Source organism: Odocoileus virginianus, chromosome 31, assembly GCF_023699985.2.
Source record: "Odocoileus virginianus isolate 20LAN1187 ecotype Illinois chromosome 31, Ovbor_1.2, whole genome shotgun sequence".
Taxonomy (NCBI): Eukaryota; Metazoa; Chordata; class Mammalia; order Artiodactyla; family Cervidae; genus Odocoileus; species Odocoileus virginianus.
This window is the reverse complement of record NC_069704.1, coordinates 6,507,092-6,526,879: the sequence shown is the minus strand read 5'-3', so window position 1 is coordinate 6,526,879 and position 19,788 is coordinate 6,507,092. Positions and strand designations below refer to the sequence as shown.

General features: G+C 44.9%; 1 protein-coding gene across 9 annotated transcripts in view; it reads right to left on the bottom strand.

The window, feature by feature from the left end:
* ASTN2 (astrotactin 2) overlaps positions 1-19,788 on the bottom strand; it is a 996,620-nt gene that overhangs the window by 356,113 nt on the left and 620,719 nt on the right. For all 9 annotated transcript variants that reach the window (XM_070459205.1, XM_070459200.1, XM_070459201.1 and 6 more), the window contains one exon: positions 7,238-7,404. In XM_070459205.1, coding sequence (XP_070315306.1) covers positions 7,238-7,404 — 167 coding nt within the window. The remainder of the gene's footprint in view (positions 1-7,237; positions 7,405-19,788) is intronic.

Genomic DNA, 19,788 nt, shown 5'->3' with positions numbered 1-19,788 from the left:
AGGGATTGAACCCCTGTCTCCTGACTCTCCTGCATTGGCAGGCAGATTCTTTACCACTAGTGAGACTCGGGAAGCTCAAATTATATTTAAACACAATTAATATATTCAGATCAGAATAGAGTAGCTGGGGACATCTCCTATCCTAATGCCACCTCCTCACTGGCAGTGAGACCATTCCGGGCCTCAGGTTTCTCCTATGAATGATTTAAGAAACACTGAAACTTCAAACATGTTGATGGCATTGCTACCACCTTTTATACAGGTATATATAGGACACATCTCTCTTTGCAAATTATGTCAGGAAAATGAGTGTATCCTCTGGAAAATGACCTAAAGCAAACCATACCCTCCCCCCACTCCACCCCCAAAACAAAACAAAACAAAAACTGCAAACTTCCTGTTCCCAAACAAGTACAATTCTATAGTCCACCATGTTTTGTTTTCTCATGTTCACTTTGGTAACCGGGACAAACCACAGCTAAACTGATCTCCTGTTGAGTAACCTTCCCATTCCAGGTTCCTGACATCATTTCCTCCCTTTTCCTTTCTCTCCTTACAATCGGCTCTGATCTGTCCTATCTTTATCCATTTTTTATAGGCTGGATTTATGTGGATAATATTACATTCTCTTGGAAGAATGCACAGGATACATAGTAAACACAGGCATATAAATGCAACAAACTTGGTTGCTAGGTAACTTGAATAAGTCTTTAGAGAGAAGAAGTGCTTCCTCACCCACAAGATTCATTCTACATGCTTCATGTTAGTAGCCAATGATCTTCTCAGCCATCTCAAACCCACCTGCTTCTCTTAGCATGCTGGAACCTGTGGTCTGCCACGATCAGTCAGGGCCGAGTGAGGCTCAGACACCAGGCCCCAGAGTCCACCTTGCCCCTGGTGGGCGAGGACCTGTACTCGATGCTTCTTTGCATTCTTGGCCTCCCAACCACCAAGCACAGAGTTGGGACAACAAATCTCAGCGGAAGAATTCTTTACTCCAACAATTATGGCTTTGAACGAGTCCTAGAGCAGGCAGTGTGGACTGACAGTGAGGACGCACAGGTGACTAAGACTCTGTCCCTGCTCGTGAGGAGTGTACGGTGTGACAGGGACCAGACTGAAAAGCAGGTAAGTCAACAGGGCAGTGGGCTTGCAAGGTGGAGGGGTGTGGGGGGAGGCTGCGTGACCCGGGGAAAGGCTACCTCACTGAGTTTCGAGGACTTCGGCCTGACCGGGGGCTGACAACCAGGACAGAAAGTCAGAGGTCCAATCTGTGAGAGGTGTCAAGGTGTCACTGGGATAAATTAGAATTGGAGACAAAATGTCAATGGCCCTTCCTTGGTAAGAGGGCCCTATGGTAAGAGAAGAAAACACAAATAAACCAATAAATAAATACATATAAATAAGGTAGAAAAACTCCTTTCTGTGCACGCCCTAGCCTCGTTTGATAAACACTGTGTGTGAGTGTTCAGTTGCTCAATTGTGTCTGACTCTTTGCAACCCTATGGACTGTAGCCCACCAGGCTCCTCTTCCCATGGAATTTTCCAGGCAAGAATACTGCAGTGGGTTGCCATTTCCTATTCCAGGGGATTTTCCCGACCCAGGGATCAAACCCTGGTTTCTTACGTCTCCTGCCCTGGCAGGTGGATTCTTTATCACTAGCACCACCTGGGAAGCCCCTGTTAGCATTAAGCTGAGATTTAAATACTATCCACTCAGAAGGACAAGGCATTATATAGCCAGCTCCATGGTAACTGCGCATCTCTGTCCTGCCCTTCTCTTGGGGCCCAGAGAAGACTTGCTGGGGAAGATAACATCTATACCGAGACCTGAAAATAAAACGGTGTGCAAGCTGAAGCCAGGGAGAAATGAGAGGCAGTGGGGAGCAGAGATGGAGGAGAGGCAGAGGGAGCAATGCTGAAAACTCAGAAGCTGAAGCCGAGACGCATAGTTCAGGAATAGGGACACAGCTGGAGATACAACTGAAAAGGCTGGACTGCGAACAATTTCCTTAGGCATGTCAATTGAGGAACTTCCTCTAACAAGTATTAACTGAGCGCCTACCATGCGTCAGGGACTGTTCTAATGTGTTGGAGATAGAGCAGTAAGCAGGCCATGCAATTCAGCCACTGGAAGATGAACCGAGATGTTTTTATACCTATTAGACTCAGCACAGCTGCCGTTAACTGAGTGCCTAAGTGTGCTGGCCTCAGTGCTCACACAATCTCATTCAATCCTTCTGATGCTTCTGGAATCACATCTGATTCCAGGCGAAACGAGAGACTCAGAGATCTTCAGTGACTGGCTCAAAACCACGTGGCCGGAAGTAGCCAGAGGCCAGAAGCGATGTCAGATAAAGGAGCCACACAGACTGGGCTTAAGTCCTGAGGCCTCCGCTTAGGCTGTGTGACCTTAAGCCAGTCACTGAGCCGCTCTGTGCCCAGCTGCCTTGACAGTAAATCAGAACCGTAAGGCTAGTACTGATGCAGGAGACAGATGGGCTCCAGGTTAGACATTTACAACCAGCCAGCCTCCTGACTGCATTTCCTGAGACAAGAGATAGGTGGGCTCCAGGTGAGGCATTTACAGGTGGCCTCCTGTTTGCCCTCTGAAAGGGAAGTTGTAACAATGGGGTAAAGAGACAGTGTTTGAATCTTGTCAACACCTTAAGGGAACAGTCATGGTAAGAACAAACAGGGGCAAAACCCTGTCTATGCAAACGATTAAGGGATCTCCCTTCTCCCTCTTTTGGATCAAGGAAGAGACACTACATGTGCACAGAAAGTGGATCAAAAGTCAGGGGATAATTCCAGGCCATAATGAGTCTTGTTTCTCCCAGAAGCCTTCATTTTGAGATCCATCTTGGCAGAGGGGTGCTTGCATACACAGGGGATGAGTGTCCCTGGGTAGGTTAGGTGTGGAAAAAGAAACCAGATAATTGGCCTGGAGGAAGACAAAGACCCTGAAGAACGGCCCTGTATAAATGACCACCTCTTTACTGTGCTCCTCCTCACTGGGGGGAGGCCCACACCCTTTGGCTCCAGGCTTGCATCTCTGCCTTGCTTCTACCTCATCTAAACAAACTGTTTCTCTATGTCCTCTCCCACTTCTTGCTGTGCTATGGCCCTAATAATAACTTTGAATCTGGATTTACAGTTTCTGCCTCCGTGATAAATGTATTTTTCACTGGGGGCAAAGATCCAGGGAAAAATAGCTTATAGCCTCCAGTCCTTGCTGCTCTGTGCAGGATTCCTGGTTCTCATCCAGGATCAGTTCAGTTCAGTTCAGTCGCTCAGTCATGTCTGACTCTCTGTGACCCCATGAACTGCAGCACGCCAGGTTTCCCTGTCCATCACCAACTCCAGAAGCTTGCTCAAACTCACGTCCATTGAGTCAGTGATGCCACCCAACCATCTCATCCTCTGTCGTCCCCTTCTCCTGCCTTCAATGTTTCCCAGCAACAGGGTCTTCTCAAATGAGTCAGTTCTTCGCGTCAGGTGGCCGAAGTATTGGAGTTTCAGCTTCAGCATCAGTCCTTCCAACGAATATTCAGGACTGATCTCCTCTAGAATGGACTGGTTGAATCTCCTTGCAGTCCCAGGGACTCTCAAGAGTCTTCTCCAACACCACATTTGACATTCAGCTTTCTTTAAAGTCCAATTCGCACATCCATACATGACTACGGGAAAAACCATAGCGTTGACTAGACGGACCTTTGTGGGCAGGATACCCAGGTTCAATTCCTGAGCAGGGAATTGAGATCTGACTTCACGCCACCTCTCCCTGCTGCCTCGCTGAGATAAGTACCTCCTTTATAGACTGTTATGAGAATTCGATGGGCTAATGAAGAAAGCTGAGCACCAAAAAATTGACGCTTTTGAACTGTGGTGTTGGAGAAGACTCTTGAGAGTCCCTTGGACTGCAAGGAGATCCAACCAGTCCATCCTAAAGGAGATCAGTCCTGGGTGTTCATTGGAAGGACTGATGTTGAAGCTGAAACTCCAATGCTTTGGCCACCTCATGTGAAGAGTTGACTCATTGGAAAAGACCCTGATGCTGCAAGGGACTCGGGGCAGGAGGAGAAGGGGACGACAGAGGATGAGATGGCTGGATGGTATCACCGACTCGATGGACATGAGTTTGAGTAAACTCTGGGAGTTGGTGATGGACAGAGGGGCCTGGCGTGCTGCGATTCATGGGGTCGCAAAGAATCGGACACAACTGAGCGACTGAACTGAACTGAACTGAATGTAATCAAAGCATTTAGCACAGTCATGGCACATAGGAAGTGCTTAGTAAGGGTTAGCTGCTATTGTTAACCTGCCTGCAACAAGCTTTATGAAATTTGTGCTACCCAGGGAACTCTCAGAAGGGCACAGAGCTCTGAAACGAGTCAACAAGGTCCCCTTGAGTGAGGGTTTGTTTTCCTTGCTTAATTCAATAGCCTGCCACTTCTCTCCACCAACTTTCACATAAGTACCTGCTAATGGTTTTCATTGTTTTGTTTATAGTGCTTCTAACAAATGCGGCTAACTTCTCATTTGCATCCTTAATAGACAATTTTCAAAGACTGTTGACACTGCAGTTGGTTTTAGGAGACCTGAATTTTATCCCCATTTTCCTCCTGTTTGTCAGCATTTGGAGGAGCCTCAACAGCTCACAGCACACTTGCACTCTCTTAATTCAGTCTCATTTAAAACTTTCAGAGACCTTTCTGGGCAGGGCCGGTTACTCTGTCCTTGTCTCACAGACAAGAGGTTGAGCCCCTCAGATCACTGAGCAAGTGGAGGCCTGTTGTCATTACTGTCATTCACTTTAGCTACTTTATTTAACAAATAGCTAATAGAGCTAAATCTGCGCACTTTATAAATATTAATGTAAATTGTGATGCTGGGGCTTCCCTGGTGGGCTCAGCAGTAAAAAATCCACCTGCCAATGGAGGAGACTCAGGAGATCCAGGTCTGATCCCTGGGTGGGGAAGATTCCCTGGAGAAGGGAATGACTACCCACTCCAGTATTCTTGCCTGGGAAATCCCACGGACGGAGGAGCCTGGCGGGCTACAGCCCATGGGGTAGCAAAGAGTAGGAAATGACCGAGGACCTAGTGACTAAACAATAATAAATTGTGATGCAGTTAATGTCACGTATTTAATCCTCATAGCAACTCTAGAGAGAGACACTATTATCATCACTTTTCTACAGGTGAGAAAGCTGAGGCACAGGGATGTTAAGTAACTTGCTTAAGGTCACACAGTGAGAAGCAGCAAGCTACATTACTAGCCACGTGACCTTGGACACATTACTTATCCTGAATGGAGTAACCAATGCACTTTGCACTTTTTACAACCATCATTACATTAAGGCAGATATTATTAAAATTTCAGAGATTCCAGAGACTGAAGGTCAAGGGTCCTAAGAGTCTTGCCTGATGTCTAAGAGAAAGTTACAGGTGGTTAGGATTGGAACCCAAAGGTACCGATTCCCCTTGACCCTGGCAGTATGCTATGGATGCAAGAGGCAGACAGTTTCTATGTCAAAATCCATTACTGCTGTGGTCCCCTGCTGTAAATTGTTATTTGCAACAGAAGGACACCCCTCCCCCCAAGTACAATAACAATGATAAGAACACAGCTGATTCGGTATTCAGGCCTCAGATCTAAGCCCATGCATAATTTACTCAGCACTGCCCTGCAGTCACTTCAGCTGAGGAGAGACCCTATAAATTCAGGTCTGCACACACTAATTTATTTCTTATTTATTTTACTGATACATATCTAGGGCCTCCAGCGAGCTGCTCTAACACCTGCTCAAACGCGCCTGTGGCACCAAGCGTAACTGGGGCTGGGGTGGGGAGCCCCTGAAATGAGCCCCAGGAGGAAGACCAGACCCCACAGACTGGAACCATGCAGGTAAAATTAATTTCCTGTTAAACTGAAATTAAACACTTACGCATTCCTCCACCTCCTCTTTCATAGTTCTCGGGGCTGAAAAGGTTGTTGGATGCTCTTTTCTCCTTTTCTATCTCAGTAAAGCACTGTGTGGGTTCAGTTGCTCAGTTGTGTCCGCCTCTGTGCAGCCCTGGGACAGTAGCCCGCCAGGCTTCTCTGTCCCTGGAATTCTCCAGGCGAGAACACTGGAGCGGCTTGCCCTTTCCTCCTGCAGGGGATCTTCCCAGCCCAGGGATGGAGCCTGTGTCTCTGGCATCTCCTGCATTGGCAGGCAGATTCTCTACCTCTGTGCCACCTGGGCAGCCCACTACATCACTAGGAGCACTTCAATGACTGAGAGTCTTGCAACACAAAAGATCATTCTTCTGAGTCACAGAACGTCAAAAGGAGAACAAGCTGTCTACTATGAAGACCTCAGCAGAAAGGGGATGAAGAGAAGGAAAAAGGCTGGCATTTTCTTGAGTGATGGCTAAGGATCAAATGCGATCCTAGAAGCTCTCCACGGCAGAGGTCCTGCTGCAGACATTATCAACAGGGAAAACAAGGAAAATTGGAAGAGCATCAGGCATCATTTTCCCAAAGATCTCATTTCGCAGGTGGTCAAATGGCAGCCCAGAGAGGGAGAGTGACTTGTCCCAGGTCACTGGACAAGTCGGTCCTAACGTGACCCCCTCCTTCCGTCTCATACTAATGTTAAAACTCAGCTGAATTCTTAACAGGAGTGAGAACTTCTCGAGCTTTGCCTGCATTGTTTCGTCTCCACCTCGCCTCTCCCAAGGAATTATTCTTATCGATAGGGACACGAGGCCAAAGAAGGACTAGCCTCTGAATTTGGCACTACTTACTCCCTGCAGAGACAGAGTCGGAAGCCTGGGCTAAGCCCACGTTCGGAAGCACCACACCTGCTGCTTTCTCAGTGACACCTTCAAGATGCCTGCTTTCATCTCCAAAATACCCTGACCCCGGCTGCGGGACAGATGCAGAAAGGGCAGGAGACTTTTACAGGAAAGAAGTCCTGATCCTAGGGTGCAGCCTGAACGGGTGTACCATTTATTATAATCACTAATCAATTATTTATCTTTCTTCTTCTGTTCTTCTTCTCAATCCCCAACCCAAAGGTTAGACTGTTGCCTTTTGCCTCTGGGGCTGAAAAAGCAGAGACATAAAGGCCATTTCAGTGAAGGTCAGAGCCAGCCAGGCCCAGGCTGTGGTTCCTGACTTTTTTTTTTTTCTCTGCATCCATGCCACTGCTGTGAAGGGAGTGGTCGGGCCTCGGGGACAGACTCACCCACAGAACATGAAGATGGTGCTGGAGGTGGCGTCATAGGGTAAGGGCACCGTCTGCTGCAGACACAGCTGCTCGCAGCCGCCGTTAAAGCCGTCGGAGCAGTCGATGCCTTTGGAGTGGTCGTAGCAGCCGGAGCCATCCTTCATGGGTCTCAGCTCCTCGGGGCACTGCTCAGAGGGAGAGAGAGGAGCGGGGTGGTTACGGCTGAAGCGGCGGTGGTCTCAGCACGCCCTCTCCCCTCACCTTCTGAAAAGGGGCAGGGGTCAGGACCGCAGAGAGCAGCTCAAGGTCTTATCTGACCGTGGGACTTCCCTGGCGGTCCCGTGGTCAAGCCTTCGCCTTCGAATGTAGCGGGTACAGGCTCCATCCCTGGTTGGGGACTGAGATTCCCCCAGGCTTTGTGGCCCAAAACACCACAACATGAAACAGAGACAACTTTGTGACAAATTCACTAAAGGCTTTAAAAATGGTCTACATCTAAAAAAAATAATAATAATCTTTTAAAACAAAAAACAACAGAGTCTTATCTGACCAACTATTAAATAATAGCTGTGTGGCCGTGGACAAATTCCTTCACCCCTCTGAACCGCAGTGTACCCACCTGTACAAGGGAACTTTTGTCTACACCTGTCTTGTAAAGTTGTAAGAATGAAGGGAGTTCGTGTGTGCAGAGTGCTAAGAACTCCGTGGCTGATATGGCAACCAGGCAAGCAGATGTGAGCTGCTATGAACACTGCCCTTACTGGGGTCATCATCTGTACTGTGTTATTATTACTGTCCCCCTGGGTCACTTGGGGAAGCAGCCCGATATATTTTTAAGAGCTTCTACTAATATGAGTTTAAATTCCACATCTTTCCCTTCTTCCTGCCTGATCTGGGGTAAGTTACTCACCCTCTCTGAATTTCAACTTCCTACAAGCTCAGCACCTGCTTTGGTGGATTTGGTGTCAAGCTTAAGTTGGATCGCAGGGGCTGCAGAACTTACTTTGGAATTTGGCATGCAGCTTGGTACTCATCAAATGTAATTTCTCTTCCTTCCTGTCTTGAATGTGTAACCTATTCTCCAGCCTCAAGCCTGAAGTCCTAAATGAGACTCATACATCCTCACAAAAGGTCTCCTAAACAGTCTGCTAACCTCCAATCTGGCCTCTTCTCCATCATCCTCCTAGTAGCCACCAGTGTGGTATTTCTAAATAGCATCACTCCCGAGTGCAAATAAATAAATGCATTCTAAACAACAACAGCAAAGTGAACCTTCCTAAAGCTGACAGCCAAGGTCCAGCTACGGATCCCATGGACAGATGATCTCAAAGTCTCTGTCTAGCCACAAGCACCCTCCTCTAGGTAACCAAACAGGCTGCCCTCTGGTCCCTTGAAAACCTCACCGATTCCAACCTTGAGAACCTCAGTCGAATGCTCTTTTCGAGGGCGTGCCTGCACCTGCTAAGTGCTCTGTGAATGGAAGCTCTTATAGCCTCGGGAAAACCACCTATTTATTTAATCTAGATTCCCATCATTTGATGAAGCTGAGCTCATCTCCAGTCCAGCAGATGGAGAACGCAGTGCCATCTCTCCTGTGTTCGGGAGAGAAAATGAGGTACTAGGTTTTAATTTCAGTCATCCGGCTGGCATTTCCTGTCCACCAAGATTAACACTCAGAGCCCAGCCCTCTTCATCCATCACTGGACATTGCTGATTAAAATGCACTCCCCACGTTCCTCTCCTCCCAACCAGCTCCCCTGTCCCCTCCCTCCTTCCTAAGCCATCATCCTGAACAACATCAATAACAAAACACACCCCCCAAAGTTAATTTACAAAACCCACAGTAACAAAAAAAGGTCAGCTCTCCTGGAAATTAAATTTTGCCTAAGAAGAATTCATAATTACAAATGCACCAGAGAGTTCTTCGAGACACTTGAGACTGGCGCCAGGAAGGGTGACAGAGAGAGTTGGTTATAAATGGCCTTTGTCAAGCAGCAGAAAGGTTATAAAACTGGCTACATTTTGTGCTTAAAAAGAAAAATCAATTTTCTGTGGGAGTGAAGTGCTGTACATATTAATACAAGCTCAGAGGAGACCCCTGCTTGTCTCGGAACACTCAGTGTCAGCCAGAAAGGCACTTGGTCATGAGGTCATTTGACGGCACGTGCTGCTACCCGAGGCTGGTCTGTCTGTCTGCAGAGACTCGGGGTGCGTGCTAGAAGGGAGGGCTGACCTTCTCAGCAGGTAACAGAAGATATTACTCAATCAGATCACTCATGATTCTTTTCATCAACCCCTACTGATTCCCCACCACTCTTGTTCTTTAAAACAGTACATTCTATACTCCAGGCATAATTTAAGCACTTTATCTGATTTAATTCAGTTAACCTTTCAGGCAAACCTATGAGGTCATATGAGAGGCTAATGCACACATGCCATGTGCGTGCTAAACTGCTTCAGCCATGTCTGACTCTTTGCGACCCACAGACTGTAGCCCGCCAGGCTCCTCTGTCCATGGGGTTCTCCAGGCAAGAAGACTGGAGTGGATCGCCATGCCCTCCTCCAGGCGAGAAGAGATCGAGCCCTCCAGGGATCGAACCTGCGTCTCTTATGCCTCCTGCATTGGCAGGTGGGTTCTTTACCACTAGCACCACCTGGGAAGCCTCCCAAAGATATATCCCCATCCTAACCTTTAGAACCTGTGAATGTTACCGTCTACGGAAAAGGCTTTTCACAGATATAATTAAATCAACACTGTTGAGATGAAGATAGTGCCCTGGTATGACCCAGGTAGCTCTAAATGCTGTCACAAAGGCCCTTTGAAAAGAGAAGCAGAGAGAGACTGCACACAGAGAGAGTCACGGCGGGGGAAGCAGCGATGGGGGTGACGTGGCCACAAGTCTCCCAACACTGCAGGCACCAGAAGCTGGAAAGGCGGGGACATTCCCCCCTAGAGCCCTGGGAGCAGGCAGGACCCTGCTGACACCGTGACCTCACACGTCTGGTCTTCAGAACCTCGAGAGAACACATGTCTATTTTCTCATGCCACCGTGTTTGCTAGGCCGCTCTTAAATTTCTAATCTTCAAAACTGGCATGAGATTATAAATGCCTTTTGTTTTAAGCTGCCCAATTTGGGGATAATTTGTTACACAGCAATAGATAACTAATACAGTGAGATAAATACATCAAGCGCTTGGCAAGGTGTTCGGCAGACGCTAGCTGCCAGCTGCCGTTCTGGGTATGATTAAGGAGCTTAGGATCCAGATTGAGAAATGAGAAATACACATCTCTGTCAGACAGAGAACTAGTTACACAGGAAATGTGAAGAACCATGGTGTAATATCTGAACGGGAAAATGGAAACTCTGCGAATGTGCTTGACTGGGGAGTGTCACAGTAGGGGGCCTGGGTCAGAGATGGCTTCTCACAGGGAGGAGACAGACGTAACCGAAGCCAAGGGGACATTCTGTTTTCTAGGAAGAGGAAGTACAGAACCCTTCCCAGGAATACCACGCATGTGCCTGGTGACCTGGTACTGAGCTAGGCCTCAGCTTTCTTTCTTTAAATAGGGGGGATAGCTTGGAGACAGGACCTGATGAGACTGGAGACAAGGGTGATTTCAGTCTTGAACTGCACACAGGCCTTGGATGCTGAGCATCTAGGCAAGTGCTTCCCCTCTGAAACAGTCTCAGGCTCCTCATCTGTAAGACAGAAATAAGAATGCCTTTCTGGGACGCATTTCTGGAGACCCTGTGAGAAAACAACCTAGAATATCTGGCTCAGAACCTGGCACATCATAAGCACTCAGTGAATGAAGGATAAATGAATGGGTAAGCGGAACAAACAGTAAATGGATGAACCCATTCCCCCCACAAAGCCTAAGTGGGACTCTCAGTGCATCTTTTCTTTCTCACCCATCTAAGTCCTTCACTGGATCATTTAGCAAACATATATTGAATGTATACTCAGTGCTAAGCATACATGCTGGGTGTTGGACATGAAGCAGTAAAGAAGACAAGCAAGACCTTGTTTTCAGGGGGAATAAATTCTAGAGAGACGACAAATAATTAACAGGAAGTAAAATGATTATTTCATAATGTAAAGAAGTACAACAAAAGTTCAGTTCAGTTCAGTTGCTCAGTCATGTCAGACTCTCTGCGACCCCATGAGTCACAGTATGCCAGGCCTCCCTGTCCATCACCAACTCCTGGAGTTTACCCAAGCCCATGTCCATCGAGTCAGTGATGCCATCCAACCATCTCATCCTCTGTCATCCCCTTCTCCTCCTGCCCCCAATTCCTCCCAGCATCAGGGCCTTTTGCAATGAGTCAGCTCTTAGCATGAGGTGGTCAAAGTATTGGAGTTTCAGCTTCAACATCAGTCCTTCCAATGAACACCCAGGACTGATCTCCTTTAGGATGGACTGGTTGGATCTCCTTGCAGTCCAAGGGACTCTCAAGAGTCTTCTCCAACACCACAGTTCAAAAGCATCAATTATTCAGTGCTCAGCTTTCTTTATAGTTCAACTCTCACATCCATACATGAGTACAACAAAAGAACAATATGATAAAAAGTGAATGGGGATAGAGTCAAAGAGGTATGTAAACTGAGCACATGAGCGAAGCCTGAACAGTAAGTGGAATCTCCCAGAAGAATATTAGTGGAGAGAGTTATCCAAGAAATAATAGCAAGTATGAAAGTCCCGAGGCAGGAACAGTGTTGTCCTATCCGTGGAACAGAGGAGACCAATGCAGCTGAAGCTCCATGAGACAGGAATAAACAAGGTTAGTATAAGGCAAGCGGGCAGAGGTACGAAGGGACCAGATCACTTAAGCCAGGGGTTGGTAAACTGTGGTCTATAAGACAAATGTAGTCAGAGAACTGTGCTTTTTTCCTTTTTAATTATGCATTTAAAAATGTTTAGATACTTAGAGATTCATATTAAGCTTTAAGAAACAACACTCAAATGGTAAAGAATCTGCCTGCAATGTGGGAGGCCAGGGTTCCATCCCTGGGTCAGGAAGATCCCCTGGAGGAGGGAATGGCAACCCACTCCAGTATTCTTGCCTGGAGAATCCCATGGACAGAGGAGCCTGGTGGGCTACAGTCCATGGGGTCCCAAAGAGCCAGACACGACTGAGCGACTAACCACACACAGCACAACACAGAAAGATATGATGAGTTACCAGTTTCCCTCAACGGTAATATCTTGCCAAACTATAGTAAAGTATCACAACCAGGATATATATATGTAGACAATCAAGACACAGAACATTTCCACCACTACGTTCATCCCTCCTCTTGCCCTTTTAAAGCCATACCCTCTGCTCACCTGACCCCCTTCCTGAGTACTTGGCAACAACCAGTATGTTCTCTATTTCTCATAATGTTTGTCATTTCAAAACTGTTACATAAATAAAATCATAAGTAAAATGAACTTTTTAGGAGTTGAAGTTTTTCATTTAGCATATTTCTCATATTCATCCAGGTGGTTTCATGTATCAATATTTAGTTCCTTTTTAAATGAAAAGTATTATGCTATAGCATGGATGGACTATGCATGTGTGTGTGTGTGTGTTAGCTGCTTCAGTCTTGTCCGACTCTTTGCATCTCCATGGACTGTTGCCTGCCAGGCTCCTCTGTTCATGAAATTTCCCAGGGCAGAATACTTGGAGTGGGTTGCCATATCCTTCTCTCGGGGAGCTTCCCGACCCAGGGATTGAACCTGCATATCCAGCATCTTCTGCGCTGGCAAGTAGATGATTTTCTGCTGCACCACCTCGTAGGCCCTAAAGCTGCACTGGTGTGCAGGATTTTTTGTGAGGATGTAAGTTTTTATTCCCCTGGGGGAAAAAAGGCCAAGGAGCATAATTTCTCAGTTGTGTGATAATTGCATGTCTAATATTTTTAGGAAGTTGCCAAAATTTCCAGGGTGGTGGTACCAATTTAAATCCCCACAAGCAAAATACAGGCAGTCCAGTTTCTCCATGTCCTTGTCAACATCTGATGTTGTGAATATTTTTCCTCTTAGCCACCCTGGCCGGGGTGTACTCATACCCCACTGTGGTTTCAGTTTGCATTTTCCTAATAGTGATGCTGAGCATCTTTTGTTTATTTGCCATCTCTCTATCCTTTTCAGTTAGATGTCTCTCAATGTTTTTTGCTCATTTTCTAATTGGATTGTTTATCATCCTTAAGGTCTGAGAGTTCTTTATATATTCCAGACATTAGACTTTTGTCAGACATGCAGTTTGTAAATATTTTCTTTCCCACTTTGTAACTTGTCTTCTCATCTTCTTCCACTGAGCTTTCACAGAGCAAATGTTTTTCATTTTGATGAAATCCAAGTTATCATGTTCTCTTTTATGGATCATAAAAACTATATCTTGGAATCTGAGAACACTTTGCCAAGCTCAAATCTCAAATAGTTGCTCATGTGCGTGTGTATGTGTGTGTTCTGGAAGTGTTATAGCTTTATGTTTTACAGTTAATTCTAATTCCATGATGCGTTTCAAGTTAATTTTTATACAAGGTGTGAGACGTACCCCGAGTACTACAGCCCCAGTGAAATTATCCAAGCTTACAGATTTCTTTGAGGGGAGTTTTTAAGCTACATTTTCAATTTTCTTGAAAGTTATAGGGGGACTTCCCTGGTGGTCCATGGCTAAGACTTTGCACTTCCAATACAGGGGACCTGGGTTCAATCCCACATGCTGCAAATAAGATCCAGCAAACTACAATGAAGATCAAAGATTCTGTGTGCTGCAACGAAGATCATCGGTGCAGCCAAAAATAAAAAAGAAAGTTACAGGGCAATTCAAATATCTATTTCAAACTGGGTGAATTGTTGTATTTTGCATTTTTCAAGGAAATCGTCCATTTCCTTTAGGTTGTCATATATATGTGGGTATAGCTATTTGTAGCAGTCCTTTATTAACCTTTTTGATGTTTGCAGGGTCTGTAGTGATATCGTCTGTCTTATTCCTGACATTGGTAACTTGTATCTTCCCTTTTCTTTCAAAATCTTGCCATTTTGTTTATTTTTTCAAGTTTTCTGGTGGGTCATTGGTAACTTGTATCTTCCCTTTTCGTTAAAAGTCTTGCTATTTTGTTTATTTTTTCAAGTTTCCTGGTGATTCAGACAGTAAAGAATCTGCCTGTGATGCAGGAGACCTGGGCTTGATCCCTGAGTCAGGAAGACCCCCTGGAGAAGGAAACGGCCACCCACTCCAGTATTCTTGCCTGGAAAATCCCATGGACAGAGGAGCCTGGCAGGCTACAGTCCATGGGTTGCAAAGAGTCAGACACGACTGAGTGACAAACATTTTATTCCTGATGTTAGTAACTTGGGTCTTCCCTCCTCTTGTCTTTAAAAGCCTTGTCATTTTATTCATTTTTTCAACTTCCTTGACATTTTCAAATAACCTTTTTTGTTGTTTCATTGATTTTTATCTATTTTTCTGTTTTCAATTGTATTGATTTCTTCTGTGTGATTTGGGTTTATTCTCCTTTTAGTAGATTCTTGAAATAGGAACTTAGATTATTCATTTGAGACTTTTTTTCCCTAATATATGCATTCATGGCTATAAATTTCCTCCTCATTAAATATAAAGACTTTCACTTTAAGGAAAAGGATGAATCACTGCACTAGCTGTGTCCCACAAATTTTGATATATTGTCTTTTTATTTCGTTCTGTTCAATGTATTTTTAATTTCCCTTGAGACTTCCTCTTCGACCCATAGATTATTTAGAAATACGGTGTGTGGTTTTCAGGTATTTAGGTATTTAGGTGTTCCAGGTGTTATCTATTACTGCTTTCCAGTTTGATTCTGTGGTGACTGGAGTACACACTCTGTATGATTTAAATTCATTACATTTGTTGAGACTTTTACCACGGCCCAGAATACGGTCTATCTCAATACATGTCCCATAGGCACTTAAAAGGAATGTGCTCCATTGTTGCTGAGCAGAGAGTTCTATAAATGTTAACTAGATCCTTCCAGTCGGAGGTGTTACTAAGCTAATCTATAACACTGTTCACTTTCTAATTGTTCTATCAGTTGTTGAGGGGGGTTATGGAAGGACCCAGATACACCTGTGCATTAGTCTATTTTTCCTTTCAGTTCAATTAGTTTTTGCTTCATAAATTTTGCAGCTCTGTTGTTGAATGCATAAATATCTATGATTTCTATGTCTTCCTGGTGGACAACCCTTTCATTATTATATTCAGAGTCCTTCTCTTTGTTCTAAGGCCTACTTTACGATATTAATAAAGCTACTTCAGCTTTTGTTTGCTATGTGTATGTCTTTTTGTTTACTCTCAAATCTACCTAAATCATTATATGTGAAGTGAAATTCTCATAGAGAGCATATAATTGGGTCATGATTTTTTAACCACTCTGCCAATTTCAGTCTTTTAATTTGTGTAGTAAGATCACTTACATTTAATGCGATTCACGATATCTTGGAACTTAAGTCTACTGGCTTATTTTCTGTTTACTGATCTCTGCTTTTCATTTCTCTGCTTTCTTTGTCTTACCTTCCTGTGGGTTACTTGAACATTTTTTAGAACTTCATTTTAATATATCTATAATATTTGGGGACACATCTCTTGGTATAGTTTTTAGTGGTTATTCTAGTATGCATAACTCATTCTAGTGTACTGGTGACAATATTCACCAGTTTAACTGACATGAAGAAAACTTACTTCTCTTTACGTCCTTTTATCCTCACCCATTTATAACATAATTTTCTTAAAAGTGAAAGGGAAAGTCATTCAGTCGTGTCTGACTCTTTGCAACCCCATGGACTATACAGTCCATGGAATTCTCCAGGCCAGAATACTGGATGGGTAGCCTTTCCCTTCTCCAGGGGATCTTCCCAACCCAGGGATCAAACCCAGGTCTTGCGCATTGCAGGCGGATTCTTTAGCAGCTGAGCCACAAGGGAAGCCCAAGAATACTGGAGTGGGTAGCCTATCCCTTCTCCAGGGGATCTTCCTGACCCAAGAATTGAACTGGAAGATCCCCTGGAGAAGGGAAAGGCTACCTACTCCAGTATTCTGGCCTGAAGAATTCCATGGACTGTACAGTTCATGGGGTTGCAAAGAGTCAGACATTGACTTTCACTTCACCAGGGAAATAAAGGGTGCAAGAGGATGTGGTAATTTTCTTAAGTATTCTTGCAAACACACAGTTGTCTCTCAGTATCCATAGCAGATTGGTTCCAGCTGTCCTCATGGATACCTCCACTGACGCTCAAGGCCCTTACATGGCCTGGTACAGCGAACACAGTTACAGATACTCCACATCTGCAGGTTGTCTGTCCACAAATCCAACCAACTGGGCAATTTACACCTGAGATTGTTGAATCTGTGGATGTGAAACCTGGGGATATTGGGTGGACTGTATTTAGAAGCACATCAGATACTGCCATCATTTTGACTTTAATCATAAAAACACAATGAAGATAACTCAAGAGGAGAAAAAAGGTCTAATGCAATTACCTATATCTTTGATATCCGTGTTCTTTCTCCCCTTCCAATGTTCCAAGATTCTTTCTTTTATGATTGCCTTTCTGTTTGGTAACTTTCATTAAGCATTTATTTAAGCTAAGTCTACAGGTGACAAATTTTCTTAGTTTTCCTGCATCCTAGGATATCTTCATTCTCCTTCATTCCTAAAGGATTATTTTATAGGACACAGGCTTCTGGGTTGACAGATATATTTTTTTATTCATTACTTGCAAAATATTATGCCACTTCCTTCTGGCCTTCCAGGATTTATGAGAATTCATCATCATTCAAAATGGTTTTTCCCCTGTAGATGTCATTTCTCTCTCCTTGTTTTTAAGATTTTTTTCTTAAGACATTTTTCAGAAATTTGCCTATGATGTGTTGGTGTGGACTTGTGTTTATCCTTGAGCTTTCTCAGCTTTTTGAAACTGTAGACTGATTCATTTTGCTTAATCAGGGAAGTTTTTAGCCATTGTTCATTTGTGTCCTTTTTCAGTCCTGCTGTTTCTTCTCTTATTCTGGGGCTCCAATGACACAAATGTTAGATCTTTTTTCACAGTCCTACAGGCCCATGAGACTATGTTCATTTTCTTTTCCAATCTATTTTCTCTTGATGTTCAGAGCGGGTAATTCCTATTGTTCTTTCAGTTCACTGATTATTTCCTTGTCCTCTCCATTCTGCTGGTGAGTCAATCTACTGCTTTATTTTTAAAAATCATTTATTGTATTTTTCAGCTACATAATTTCCATTTGCTTCTCCTTTATATTTTTTGGTTCTTTTTTGAGATTTTCTCCCTCTCTCTCTCTCTTTATTTTTTTGGCCTATCTGGGCTTATAATTGCTTGTTTAAGCATTTTTATTAGGGCTATCCCAGCATATTCATCAGATAATTCTCATATGTCTGTTATCTTGGTGGCAGCATTTACTAGCTGTCTTTTTTCATTCTGTTTGAGTTCTCCCTGGTTCTTAGTATGACAAGTGATTCCCAGTGGAAACCTAGACTTTTGCGCCATTATATTATTGTTTTTTAAAATTCTGAATCTTAAAGATATCTTTTTTAATCTGGCTTTTTCTGACACCGCTCCAGCAGGGGAAAGGGGAGACACACCTGGTTACTGTCAGGGGGAGACAGAACTCCAGTTTCCCCACTTACCCTCCACGGATACCCAAGAGGGAAGGGTCCTCATTATGCTCGGGAATGGTGGGAATCTGCCTCCCTGTTAGGACTCCGCTGATACCCGCCTGGATGGGAACAGCAGGTGCGTCAGTTCCCCACTGACGCCACATGGCTGGAGAGGAGGAGTGACTTCATCACTCCTGGTCAACGGCCCTGACTTTCTACTAGCATCCTCTGGCAACACCTCAGCAGGCTCGGGAGAGCAGCGTATTACTAAAGGTTGAGGGCGATGTCCAGGCTCTTCATTAGTCTCCACTGACACTGGATGGACCCTGGATGGAGTTAGGAGGGCTGCTCACTACCTCTCAGTGGGGATTAAAGTCCTGGCCCCTTACCTGACCTTCTCTGACACCCCTCTAGCCGGCAGGGAAGACTGGGTTGGCAGACTGTCTCAGTACAGCCTGCTAAAGATGAAATCTAGTTCCCGACTTTTTTAGCATGGGGGGTGGGGAATAGGCATGTTGTGTCTATTTACTTATTTTTTCTGTGATGTTTGGCTAGAATAGAATGGTCAGTGTCTAAAATTTTCTATCTTGGTTGGCTGGCTTCCCTTTTCCTAATACTTTGGCTGAAGGAAGCAGGCTTTTGATTGTTTTTTGTTTTATTTGATTTTTTTGTGGAGGTTTTCTGATTTTTGCTTGTTTTTGTCTATCTACAGGCATTTATTTCTTAGTTGCTGGCTCCTTCAACACCAAGCTTGGGACACGAGGCAAAAAGAAAATGCAGGGAATGACCAACATGTCTCCCTTGGTCTCAGAGCCCCTACCTGACCTGCCTCCTTCTCTCCACCTTTCACAGTCTTGGGTGTGCCCAGTCGGGCCTGACTCTTTGTGACCCCATGGACTGCCAGACTCCTCTATGGAATTCTCCAGGCAAGAATGCTGGAGTGGGTGGCCATTTCCTACTCTAGGGGATCTTCCCAGCCCAGGGATTGAACTCACATCCCTTGAGTCTCATGCACTGGCAGGATTCTTGACCATTAGCACCACCTGGGAAGCCCACAGTCTTAATCTGTTTTATATATAACCTCCGGAGGCTTTAGTTATTTTTAATAGGAGGAATAAAGAAAAGACATCCACTCCTTCACAGCCTATTTTTGCACAGCTCTAGTGCTAAAAATGTCTCTTTACATTTTAAAAGGTTTTTGCTTGTTTGTTTGTTTTTAAAGAAGATGATGACGAAAGGATCACACATCACTTGCAAAGTCTAAAATATTTCACTGCATGGCCCTTTATACAAAAAAGTTGCTAACCCTGGACTCTGGTCATGAGAAGGCATCTCAAGTTTATTCTAAATGTAACCGGAAGGCACCAGAGGTCTGTTGGCAGAGGAGTGGAGTGATCTGCCTTGCTACTTAGAAGAGATTACTGAAGTAAGTGAATTCAATTATCTCTAAGTACTTCCTTGGAGCTCACAGAAGCAGCCCTGGGAGGCAGGCTCTGTGGGACCAGAGCGGGCAGGAGAGAGGGGGCAGGTCCAGTTGACGATGACCCCATTTCTTGCAGTATTGCTTCTTTGCCTGAGGTCTCATGGTAAGCAGGTGACAGAGCTTGGGATCTAACCTAGGCCAGCCAGCTCCAGAGTTTCACAGCCTCCATTCTGTGCCATCGCAGAAGAGAAACCACAGGAAGATCCTGGGCCTGGGTCCCTGAGTCTTGAAGCCTTGAGGACCTGAGAGGGGAGGGCTGGGGGATTCCCGGCTGTTTCCATCACAGGCTGGCAAAGCCCTACTATCTCCAGCTTCCTCCTTCAGCCCCTGTGCCTGCTCTGACTCCTTCCCAGCCTGACTTGTCATCAGCACCAAGCCATTTGCTTCTGTTTGTAATTATGAATTTTAATGTTCATTAATTATGGAATGCAAATTGCTCCGAGCACAA